Here is a 12,845-nt window from a genome sequence, read left to right as displayed (position 1 = left end):
CTCCATTCAGAGCTGAGGAGTTTGCCGAAGCCAGGGGTGATTCAGGAAGCTGGGTAGTCTCTTGCTTTCAGCCAATCCAAAGCTAACAGCTCTGTCTGCATTTCCTGCATCCTGAGCCCTCAAATAACTGCTCTGTGGAGTTAACAATGTCAGAATTCTGATTTGCATCTCATTCTAAGATACTGTTGGCAGAATAGCTCGTGCTTTTGTTTTTTGTTCTCAGAAAACACTGAATATCAGAGTTGATTTTCCAAGGACTGAAACAAGCAAGCTTTCTCACAGATTGCTAGTTTTTCCTGCCGATGGCTAAAAATTCAGATAAGCAAGAGACAGATTTCCTAAAACAAGATATATTGCAGATGCTTTCTTGCAGTTTTGAGATACATACAGCTTCTGAAGCCTCCATATTCAATCCAGTGGGCTCCCAACAGATCTAAAATGGTTCCGTTCAATAAGAAATAGATGTTGAGTGCTAGAGTCCATTCTAAGATAACCAAATTGGAGAAAAGTTATTAAAACTATATGAGTGGATCTGGTCTTAGACTTTTAAATAAATTCATTTTAAAATAATAGGACTATTGCAGCCGGCAAGGAAACAGAACTTCCGGTAAGTTGTATGTCGGAAATCTTGGACGGAGTTGAGAGAAAAAAGCAAACTTAAAGGCCCATGGGCTTCATCTCCTTCTCTTGTGGAGGCTGAATGAGGGGTAGGATAAGACCACCTTTCTTACGCAAGAGAGCAATCTCTTCCTTTAAGGCCAAAATCCTTTCTGCCTGGAGTTGGATCAATTCAGTGACCTTCTCTCTTGCCACAATGTCCGCTTTCCGAGGGCCCTGGAAGGCATTGCCCTGTTAAAAGAAAACACCTCCCTGCTTTAAACATCACGTGTAATGTGAAAAATTCCCCATTCTTATGTTACGAGTGCCTATCTTACTGTCAGTTTAAATACCCATTGCTTCTTATTTTAAGGGGCCTTCAATTCTTCCACTGAAATCCCACCATTAGAAATGTGCCCCTCTGGCTAATGAGTAACTCTTGAAATGCAAATCCCATTAAGATAGCTATCCCTCATTCCTACTATAGAAGGGCTCAGCACTGGAACCATAAAAGACGGGGTACCCCCATTTTCTATACAGCCCATATTTTGTTTCCCAAAAAGGAAATCTCTATTTCCTCATCCAATTCCTTCTCCTGTCCAGCCAACTCCTGCTTATGCTCCAGACATCACTTTTAGGGAGTCCTTTGTCCTGTGGACTAGATTAGGATTTCCTGTTCTGTGTTCTTTCAGAACATCCATCATGTATCATCGTGATTATGAGATTGAACCATTAAAATTTATATCTGAGACTCCTTTTTTAGGTTGAAAAAGTGGCAGTTTCATATGGTTCAACCTAAATGCCTGTTTGAGACCTTTCTTGCAAGAGCCTATGCCTTTAAGAGCTAGATGGATCTCACCACTCTACCCAGCACCTGCCCTGGAGCGTGTGACATAAGGACCTGCTCAAAAAGCCTTGAATGCATGTTAAAGGGAAGAAGATGACACTTATGTAGTATATCCACTCTGTGCTTAGAGCGGAGGCAGCCATCATGTGACCTCGAAGGAAACTCCAAAGAATCACTGAGAGAATCAGAGAGCTACTGGCCCGGGCATCACAGGCCCACTAAGCCAAAAACCCTCAGTCATCACCTCCAGACTTCTTGTTAGTGAGGAAAATGACCCCTATTTGTTTAAGCTACTCTCCACAGGGCTTTTGGCTACTTGTAGCTAAACCCATGCCTCAGCTCATGGCATCACTCCAGCTGGTCACTTTGAAGTCACCTTAACTTTCTCTCATTTTCCTCACCATATCCAGTCAAAGTTTGGCTATTCTTACTTTGAAATGTCTGATCCTTTTTTGTTCTTGCCATCTATATCCCAATTCATGCCTAGACTGTTGGAAGAATAATAGCAATGGACTCAGCTTTGGAGGTGGACAGACCTTGGTTTAAAAACTAAGCACCATTCATTAGCTCCGAGGCAATTACTTAACTACTCTGAGCTTTGGAAAGTAGTATTTTGAGAGTAGCAGTATGAGACATTCCACATAAAGAGACTATACATGAAAATCTATTACTTTAATACCATAAAAATTATCTATGTAAAGATATATATGTAAGGATCTCCTATGTAAAGAGACATATACTATGAATTTCCTTTCCCATTTAACTGATCTTCTACTCAAACACTTCAGACTCTTTTCTCCAATATATCTGGACTTACCAAAGCACATAAAGCCAACAAGTGTGTTGGACTTACCAAAGCACATAATATAGCCAACAAGTATGACTGCTTATTCTATGAAGATCGTGTTTAGGCATTAACCTTCTGGAACACCGTCCTGATTAATTCGAAAATTCTTCAGTGGGTAAAGGGCCCTCAATACTCAGATTTCTAGTATCCTCTCATACTGAATTTCCAATAATAAACCTCCCAAATCCTCTTATTCATTCTTGCTTCTAGACTTGTACTTAGGTAATTCTTAAACTCTAGCCTGCATCAGAATCATCTGGAAGGCTTGTTAATGTAGCTGGCTGGGCCCCTCCCCCAGAGCTGCTGATTCAGATCTGTGGGTGGCCCGAGAATTTGCATTTCTAATAAATTCCCCAGGTGATGCTGATGCTGTTTTTCGGGGGACCACACTTTGTGAAACCCTGGCTTAGACCATTTCCAGGATGCTTAAAGAAAACCAAGGGAAACAATGGGCGTTTTTGCAGATACTTCGGTAAGAATATGACATATATATTTTAAAACATAGCGCATATGTGTTAAGTTCCTAGAGGACACCTCACCTAGGTGAACCTTGAATCAGGTAAACCTGTATTAAATAAGTTATCCACCATATACTATGTATTAAGTATTATGTCAGGCTCAATAACTATTATATAAGAAAAAGTTGAAAGCCATAAAAAGTAACAAGTGTTTTAATAAAGTAATATGAGATCCTACAATGAAAGATACCCACTTTAAATCAAATGAAATAAACAAATATTGGAAATGGGTATTTGTTACCAAATTTAGGGATTATTTTGGTGTCATTTGTACCTAACTAACCTTACCTCTCCAGGGCTAAGGCAAACCCCATAGATTAGTACATATGTAAACTCATGTCCCCCAAAAGGCATGCAGTAAAACTAGTCCCCCAGGCTCACCTGTAAAGTGGGTACTAGCAACTTCATGTCCTCAGGGACCCAGGTGGACTGGAAGTGGTACAAGATCAAGGTTTGTTTAAATGCCAGCACTTGATATTCCTGTGAATAGCTACCTTCACAGAGCTTCCCCAACTCTGATAAAAGGTCTGAAGAAAAGGAACATACCTGCTGGTTCTGTAGTGTATTCAACTGAGAATCAAGTTTCTTCTTTTCAATACATAAATCATTCATCTGATGAAGCTTTTTAGTGTGTTCCTTTGTCTTCATCATCAACTCCCATCGTACCTGAGCAATCTTTTCCTGCCAGGACAGGAAGATGTAAAATGGGTTAAGTAAATAAGAGAGGAAACAGAAAAATACATGTCCAGATTTGATCAAAACCATTCAGCAAATACGCATATGAAAAAATATAATCGAAAATCACTATGAAAATGCAACCAGAGCCAACTGCATTGGCTCTGGTTCAATTAGAGAAAAGAAGAATGTAGGTATGCTCAAAGATACAAGGAGGTAAAAAAGATAGACATAGATATCACTTCATTGTTGAAGAATGAAATCAGTATGCAAACAGTGCTGCTATTCATTACTTAAAAGGAAGAGTATTGATTTAAGCAGAAAACTTTCATATATTGTTCTTTCCCCAGCCTTGGCCCAAGATCCTCAAGTAGCCTTGAATGGCCATGCATCTCCTGGTGGCTTTCCTTTGTTCTGTTACTGCTCCGAAAATTATTTTAGATTGCACATATTATCTCCAGCATTCCCCTCCCTGAAAATCTTGGATAAGCAAAGATGAGACAAGATGACACTAGGAACCTCTTCTCCTGCCCTGTCTACTGATAAGACAGGAAACTGGAGAAGTCATCATGACTTGGGGGCTTATAAAATCTTTATACAAGCTCCTATCTTTGAACCTGGCTACAATGGGACACTGCCTCATCTCATAACTCAGGGAACAGTGTAGGCATTAACATCTTCTAAGACCCCACCAGCGAAATAGTCCATACCTGGTTATAGAATTTATTATTTAGAGATGCTTCCTAATTTCCAGATATGAATAGCATGTAAAGCTATAGGGAACACTACAACTGTGATCCTCCGAGCACAGCGGTTCCATCTCTAACACTGTCAGAGCATTTATTTATACATTAATGTAGACCTTAGAGGGGAATCCTGGTCATCAACCATGCCATTTTGTTATATTTTCATGTACCCAGGACCCCAAAACCTAGTGCTGGTGCTTTCACCCCAAGACAGACAAGTCCCTTCAACTAAGCGAATGGTCAGGATGCTGAGACAGGCTTAAGATCATGGGGGAGCCAAGTGGGGCCCACAGACTCATCTCTGGCTGCTCAGATGCTTCGCAGGAACCACAGTGTTTCTTGCCTTGACCCACGTTCAGCCAAGGCAGGTCACCTGTTGTCTCAGCCATACCTCCCACATCTTCATTTCCTTTGCATTCGTTAGCTCCTTTCGAAGTTTTTTGATCTTCAGCTCTTCAAGCGTTGTGTTCACGGAAAGTGTCTGAAGGGCTTCTAGGTCTATCACACGGCCAAACTTGCTGATCATTAGTTGATGGACCGTTTCTTCCATTTCTAAAAAAAAAGACTTCATTGTCTTAGGTTGTTCTGTGGCCCGCATTGTTATTAAATGAACAATACCAGTAGCAACAACATTCCAAAGAACAGAGTTTGCAAGAGGATAGTAAAAGATTTTATGCTACCAGTTGACTTGTCCTCTGTGACTCTTCGCCAGCTCCTTTCCTCACTTAAAATGCCCATTCCTGGTTGTCTTTTCATCTACTTGAAAATCCTGTGTAAGGCAGACTCCACCTTCCCCCAGTTGTTTCCACCCTCTGCTGTGCCCCTCCTCAGACTGTCAAGGGCCCCAACTGGACAAAGAACTCTTCAGATTTTTTTTTTTTTTTAAGTCACTGATCTCTACAGCATCTAGTGTTAAGAACAGAGCAGGCACTTAGAGGAAGTAAGTGTTTCCATCGTACTCCAAGTAAAAATTAAAGTCTGATTCTCAAACATTCCAGGCTCATTCTCATCTCAGTTCCCACCGACTGGAATGTTCTTCCCCAAATAGCCACATGGCTCCTTCTTGCCAGCCCATTTTCTGAAAGCAAGTTGTAAGGCTCATTTCCAATACACTCAGTTCTGAAGGGGTAACCAAGGTCCTCGTCCTCTAACCAGGGAAAACCACACCTTACCAGTATTCCACCTTTCCAGGGAGCGGTTCCTGGGTCCTACAGACCTGAGCACTCTCCTTTCCCGTCCCTTCTTAATTTTTCTTCTTAGCAATGATCTCCATCTAACATGCAATATATCTTACTTTTGTTTACTGTCTTTCCTCAACATGAGAACCCTGGAACTTCTAGGGAAAATTCCATTTGTGGGGTCTGAGCTCCCCAAGAAAATGTAATTCTTGTAACAAGACTTTCTCAGGTACCAGACTGTCCCCTAAGTGAAGTCTGAAGGCCCTAAGGTATCAGAAGATGATACAGTTCTGCAATGGTGTGGAAGTTTGTATCTGGTGTCATTGTTAAGGTTTGACTATAATGATATAACTGGCATGACTGCTGTTGTGCATGATCTGGGAAGGGCTGTTCACTTGTATTCTGTGTGAGTGTAATCCCCATGGACTTGTGTAATGTGGCGGCCATGATAATCAGTGATGCAAAAATGAAATGATGCTTAGATTATTTGTACACATGTACTAGCCTGTGGCTGCCTGCTTGGCCTCAGTAAGAACCTTGAGACTCCCTCCAGCTAGTGCCCTCTCCCATGACAGCCTCATGTACTAGGACGTGGACTCTGGTCCTTGCCATTCCTGCTGTGGAGCCAGCCTAATGCCCTTCTCCTGATTTGATTAGGCCAACTAGTGTTTACCGGGGACATAAAGCCTTCTGGAATATTTACCACATGCCTTCTCCATGGCCAAGAGCTGTGTTCTCCTTGGAATGAAGTGAACTTACTCCTTCCCACCACCATGTTCTAGGCTCTCCTCTTCTTCTTTTTTTTTTTTTTAAAGATGTTATGTATTTATTTGAGAGAGAGAGAATGAGAGAGAGCACATGAGAGCGGGGAGGGTCAGAGGGAGAAGCAGACTCCCTGCCGAGCAGGGAGCCCGATGCAGGACTCGATCCAGGGACTCCAGGATCATGACCTGAGCCGAAGGCAGTCGCCCAACCAACTGAACTACCCAGGCGCCCTAGACTCTCCTCTTCTTGTTCACTGAGTCTATGGAAGGAGGAAGGCAACCTCAAGCCAAGCGTGGTGTTCCTCATCACTGCTAAGCCTTGTTCTCCAGCTTACAGAAAAGGAACCCACTCTGTGTTCCACCTTCAGAATCAGGAAAACTTTAACCAGACTCACAACTTGCTTTTCAGAAAATGGGGTGGGGGGGTGGGGAGAAGAACTGAAAGTTGCTGAATAAAACTTATACCACATGGAACTATTCCCTTTTATTTCCATTAACACTCTGCAAATTTGCAAACTTCATTTCATCTTCACACATTTTCCCAAAATGAAAGTTTGCCCAAACTGAAACAAGCTTCTTTCCTTGTTTTCATACTAGTTTATTCCTTGGTTTGATGAATAGTACTTTCAAATATAAACAACATTCAGGGCCTACCGAAGCCAGAGGAATGTGAAGTACATGAGAAGCACTGGGACCTCAAGGCTTACACCTGACAAAACTGTGTCTCAAATTAGTGTTATTTAAACATGCAGTCCTAATATGTATTTTGTATTTTATAATCCAGCTGCCTTGCAGAACCAGCTGCCCATGAAGGCAGAACCATCAACACTCACTGGAAACTGGCCTCTACAAATCCAAGCAACTTGGATTGGCTGACTAGTTGACTACTATAGGCTTCCCATTTTTTTTCTTTTTCAAATTAATATATATATACTTTTATTCAATTATGGTAAAATACATAACATAAAATATCATTTTAAACATTTTTAATTGTACAGTTCTGTGGCATTAAAATAGATACTAAGATATTAGCAATATTGTTTTTATTTATTTATTTAAGATTTTATTTATTTATTCGACAGAGAGAGAGAGACAGTGAGAGAGGGAACACAAGCAGGGGGAGTGTGAGAGGGAGAAGCAGGCTTCCCGCAGAGCAAGGAGCCTGATGCGGGGCTCAATCCCAGGACCCTGGGATCATGACCTGAGCCGAAGGCAGACGCTTAACTGACTAAGCCACCCAGGCGCCCCAATATTGTTGTTTTTAAAGTTGGAAACTTCACAACTTACACTTCTGTTCCATATATCAAATATTCAAAACGTATTTTAAAGGATAGTAATCTTTATACTGTGCATCTTATAATATCCACAACTCCAGATAGATTAAAAATACAAATATGAAGAACACTACTAATAGAGGACACTATGGACAAAATATCTTTATGATCTCAAAACAGGAAAGGATTTCTTAAACAAGACATATACAGGGGCGCCTGAGTGGCTCAGTCGTTAAGCATCTGCCTTTGGCTCAGGCCATGATCCCAGGGTCCTGGGATCGAGCCCCGCATCGGGCTCCCTGCTCGGCAGGGAGTCTGCTTCTCCCTCTCCCATTCCCCCTACTTGTGTTCCCTCTCTCGCTGTGTCTCTGTCAAATAAATAAATAAAATCTTTAAAAATAATTAAAAAAAAACAAGACATATACACAGACACAATGCACAAACCATAAATATTGATAAAATTATATTAAGATTTTAAATGTCTATATCCCAAAAGGATACACTAAACAAAGTAAAAAGGCAAGTCACAAGAAGAAATTTGAGGTGGCTTAAAAGACAGAATATAGAAAGAACTGCCTAAATCAGTAATAAAACGAGTAGAAGTAAAAAATTGGTAAGGTTTATAATAGGCACCTTACAGAAAAGGAAACACAAATAAATGGCAAATAACTAATGTACGTGAAGATATTTAACCTCACCAGAATCCAGGAATCACGAATAAAAAACCACACAGAAATACAATTTAACATCCACCAGGCTGGCAAATATATTAAAGCCTGACAGCGTCAAATGTTCCTGAGAATACGGAGCCTGAGACGTTCTCACTGCCAGGGAAGTGGCAGGCTGGGGGGCGGGGGGGAGGAGGGGGTGGTTGGAAATAAAATGATACAACCACATCGGAGAGCAGCTTGGCAAATACAGGAGTGCCTGCCGGGAACACGTAACACCCCTCTACAACCCAGACACCCCAGTCCTGGGGATTCACTTTCTCCCGTGCACAAGGAGATGCGTACAAGAAGATTTACTATAGCTCTGTCTTCGTGAAAAATTAGAAATACGTGAAATATCCATCAACAGAAGATTGAAGAAAGAAGTTCTTTCAGAGTCCTACAATGGAATATTATCGTAACAGTTAAAGTGAATAAATTACAGCAGTATGGATACCTCTCAAAAATTGGCCTAATAAAGTGAACTGCAAAATGATATGAATAATATTACAGTTAAAAACATGCAAAGTAGTTCCATATGTTGTGTGTGGATACATCCATATGCATATGTGCTCACCTGCCAGTTGACCCTGGGGAAGGGGCTGGGGAACAGTAGCAGAAAGAGGAGGAGCTTCAGTTGTACGGGCAATGTTTTGATTCCTTAAGCTTGGTGGCTAGTGATGTCACTCTATATTTCATCATGCATAAAACCTTTTAAACTTAAGAGAAACAGTTTCTATGATAAAGGATTGATTCTTCTAAAACAAGAGCGTGACCATTCAGTCAGCGGTATCAGGTAAGATGGTAGCTGGGAAGACGAGCAAGGGTTTCCTTGCTCTCAGTGGTTCTGATTCTGTGGTAACTTACTGTCTTCAAAGCTGGAGGTGGTCACTGAATAGTTCCCTCTCTTACCAAGATAGTACTGGATAACCCGTGGGCTTAGTTACTCACTGCTTATGGTTTTTGCCATCTCTCTCTTTTCTCGGATAAGCTGTTTGCGCCTCTCCCGGCAGTCCTTGTTAAGTTTTTGCTGCTTGGAATTTTCTTCATGGAGCTGTGTGATTCTTTCTTGGAGCCGTCCCAAGGAATAGTTCGAAAAGACCAAGGTTCCAGAAAGATCGTTAGGAATTTCTCCAAATGCTACATACTCTACCTATCAAAACCCAAACAAAACCAAGATCAAACTAAATGTAAGATCATAGAAAGCACTTCCTTTTCTGTCCCTTGTTTAGGTCATTGCCTTTGGACTTCTGTCATTCCCACCACTGAGTAAGGTAAAAGGGCCAGAGTTGCCTTCAGATAGTAAGCCACATTATGTCCCTGTAGGGACAGCAAATCTTCCCCCAGACCATGCCTAATATCTGCTGCATAACCATGGGACAAACATTTCACGGTGGGTGTATTAGGCAAATCGTACATAAAGCTAATCCAGTTTGGATCAGGTTACACAAAATATATGTGAGGCTGATCTAAGCTTTTTCTTCTAAAATACAGCTTTCTCGCTTTACCTGACAAAATAGGGTACTGAATGCATCTCTGCACCTTAATATAAGCTGTAATTCTAATGAGTGTGGAAATGAACCAAGAGGCAAGAAAAAGAAAGGACACTTTCCTTTTGTCTTGCCCTCCCTCATTAACAAGCAGAGATTATTGCTTGTGTTCCCTCTCTCACTGTCTCTCTCTGTCAAATAAATAAATAAAATATTTTTTTAAAAAATAAAAAAAAAACAAGCAGAGATTATAATAATTCTTGCATAATTCATGTCTATTTGAAGATGGTGTGAAAAGATGTGCACAAGATCCAAGATTTCAACTTCCAAACCATTCCATTCTTAAGTCATAAGCTCCTTGGGGCACCTGGCTGACTCAGTTGGAAGAGCATGGGACTCTTAACCTTGGGGTCATGAGTTTGAGCCTCACGTTGGGTGCAGAGATTACTAAAAATAAATAAACAAACTAAAAAATAAATTTAAAACAAGTCATAGGCTCTTCATTTCCTCAGACCTGAAACAATTCATTGGCCTCTGGAAGTGATAATGGGCCATCGGGAAATACATATGTTTGGCTCTTACTCTTTCACAACAATCTGAGAATGGATAAGAAAAGTTGGGGTGTCATTATTCAGGTAGAATTCTCAGCAAAGGGCTGCATTTCTTCCCACGAGTGACCCACGAATCTTTTCTGGGAAAGCCCAGGTGTGGTGGCTCTTCTGCTCAGACAGGGCGGCGCATCATCTCCAGACCCATCACCTGGTGGAGCTTGAGTGGAATCACGACCAGCAGTTCATTTAGCCGCTGCTGTTTCTCTCGTTGGTAAGCCTCCAGGGCCTCCTCAGCTACATTCAGGTTAGCTGCCACAACTTTCACCTGTGAAGAGCCCCATGTGTGAAATGTGATAAATGGGGACATCTTGGGAGATGAGCAGGACCTGCTCTGTTGGGCTATGATTAAATGAATGATCCCAGTTTGCAGCCCAGGAATATGTGTTATTTTTTTCCTGCTAAGTCATGATCCACACTACTTTTTCAATCATTCCTATGTCCCCAGAGTAGTAAAGGGCTCATGAATAAGAGTTCAGATGTCCTCATCTCCCTTTTATTTTCTGCATGAAAAGCAGCTCTCAGCATGGAATGTCTTTGTCAAGATGGTGGGAATCTCATTGGGCCATCAATGACCTCAAAAAACAAAAGGAAAAAGCCCTTTAAGGCAACAAAATTACTAACTACAGTACTCATAAAGCACGTTCTTCATCTAAAAAACTTGAAAGTTTTCCAAATCATTTTGTATTTGCAAGAGGAGAAGCAATCTATCAAAAATATTTGTGAATATGAACTCTAAATGATACTTTCCAGCCACTGGATGCACTCAGCCAAAGAATTAAATGAAGTCAGAGAAGGACTTCTTGAGAACCACACCACTATTGATTGTCTACTACTGCTACACCATTTGGGGTGTGAAAAATTTCCTCACATGTATTGTTTCAACAACTCAGTTAACTCCTGCAAGGTGACCCAATTAATAGGGGACATTTGTGATCAATTAAATAAGATCAAGATATCCACTGATCTATTTGACAAAATTGGTAATTGGGGATCCTATCTAAGACATTTGACCATAATTTTGGGCCTAATACTTGCTTCATGTTCATCCTTTTGAATGTGCTGATGCATGTACCGTTTGCTGCCCATCATGACCCCCTGGAGCCATACCAAGGGCCCCTGGACTGACACCTGGAGAGATTCTAACTGCCCTACAGCCCACAGCCCCATTTCAGCAGGAAGCAGCCAGAGCGGTCATCGTCCCTTTCCCTAGGGTTAGGGTTAGGGTTACCATTCCAGGGGGGGGGGGGAATGAGTAAGGGACAGGCAGGTCTAAACAGGGAGAGATAGATAGGGGTCTATGTGATCAGGCTCAAAGAAATCCCAAAAACGTGAGGTGTGGGGAACCCAGAGATAAGGGGACAAATTGGACCACCCTGCCCTAGGCGTGGGGGTGGGTGGGTGGGTGTCTTTTTTATGATAATCACCTGTGACCGACAAAGAATAACCAGACCCTAAAAAGGAAGTAAGCCATTGAAGGTCTTATCACTAGTCCTTGCTCAATGGTGATATCAATAGAGATGTTAGAAGGATTTAAGTTCCCTGGTTAGCTTTCTATAAAAGACTAACCCTAAGGACCCTCAGTGGCAACCCTGTCCGGACCCCTCTCACTCTGTTTCTATTTATTTTTATCTTACTCTTTTTCATTTCTGTTTTTGTGAATGTTTCCTACTATACAAAATACATTAGTATAATAGTTTGTGAATATAATTTGTAAATATATATACATATATTGTATATAAATTTTTTTTACTTATAGAAGTATGTAATAAAAAAGTTTGGAGATCAATGATTTAGATAAAGGAAGGCCAATCTTCAAAAGAACCAACAGCCCCTACCACAACTGTGCTTGAAGAGGAAAAACTTAAAATATAACACTTAAAATGTTTAGGGGCACCTGAGTAGCTCAGTCAGTTAAGTGTCTGCCTTGGGCTCAGGTCATGATCTCAGGGTTCTGGGATCGAGTTCTGTGTTGGGCTTCCTGCCGAGCAGGGAGTCGGCTTCTCCCTCTGTCTGCCGCTCCCCCTGCTTGTGCTCTCTCTCTGACAAATAAATAAAATCCTTAAAAAGATAAATAAAATAGGGGCACCTGGGTGGCTCAGTCAGTTAAGCGTCTGCCTTCGGCTCAGGTCATGATCCCAGGGTCCTGGGATCGAGCCCCGCATCGGGCTCCCTGCTCAGCGGGAAGCCTGCTTCTCCCTCTCCCACTCTCCCTGCTTGTGTTCCCTCTCTCACTGTCTCTCTCTCTGTCAAATAAATAAGTAAAATCTTTTAAAAATAAATTAAATAAATAAATAAATAAAATAAAATAAAATAAAATGTTTCTTCTCTGGGGAGAAGGCCTAACTCATATCATTTCTACAGCAGTACAGTAGCTGGGAGGATGGCTGGCACGCTGGGAGAGGATAAATAAGTAAGCACACCATCATACTTTTTTGGATAGTGTATCATGTTCCTTTTTGAGGTTATCGATAATTTTCTTTTCTTCAGCTAAGGCCTCCTCAATGTCCAGCCTTTTCTCTCGAAGTTGAAGGGCCAATTCAAAAAGACCCACATCACAATCTGAAAAGACAGTCAAAATTAAAAGAAGCCCC

The 12,845-nt window shown here is 41.4% G+C and overlaps 1 protein-coding gene across 1 annotated transcript in view; it reads right to left on the bottom strand.

The window, feature by feature from the left end:
* Positions 1–12,845, bottom strand: part of CFAP44 (cilia and flagella associated protein 44) — a 139,023-nt gene continuing 126,178 nt past the window's right edge. Inside the window, exons 30-35 of the mRNA XM_035000156.1 lie at positions 12,683–12,813; positions 10,403–10,519; positions 9,105–9,306; positions 4,622–4,782; positions 3,356–3,490; positions 1–849 (exon numbers count right to left, since the gene is read on the bottom strand). Coding sequence (XP_034856047.1) covers positions 658–849; positions 3,356–3,490; positions 4,622–4,782; positions 9,105–9,306; positions 10,403–10,519; positions 12,683–12,813 — 938 coding nt within the window. The 3' untranslated portion in view covers positions 1–657. The remainder of the gene's footprint in view (positions 850–3,355; positions 3,491–4,621; positions 4,783–9,104; positions 9,307–10,402; positions 10,520–12,682; positions 12,814–12,845) is intronic.

Source organism: Mirounga leonina, unplaced genomic scaffold (genome assembly GCF_011800145.1).
Source record: "Mirounga leonina isolate KUSES-001 unplaced genomic scaffold, KU_Mleo_1.0 Mir_115, whole genome shotgun sequence".
Taxonomy (NCBI): Eukaryota; Metazoa; Chordata; class Mammalia; order Carnivora; family Phocidae; genus Mirounga; species Mirounga leonina.
Note: the sequence above shows the minus strand (reverse complement) of the source record. Positions and strands in the feature narration are given on the sequence as shown.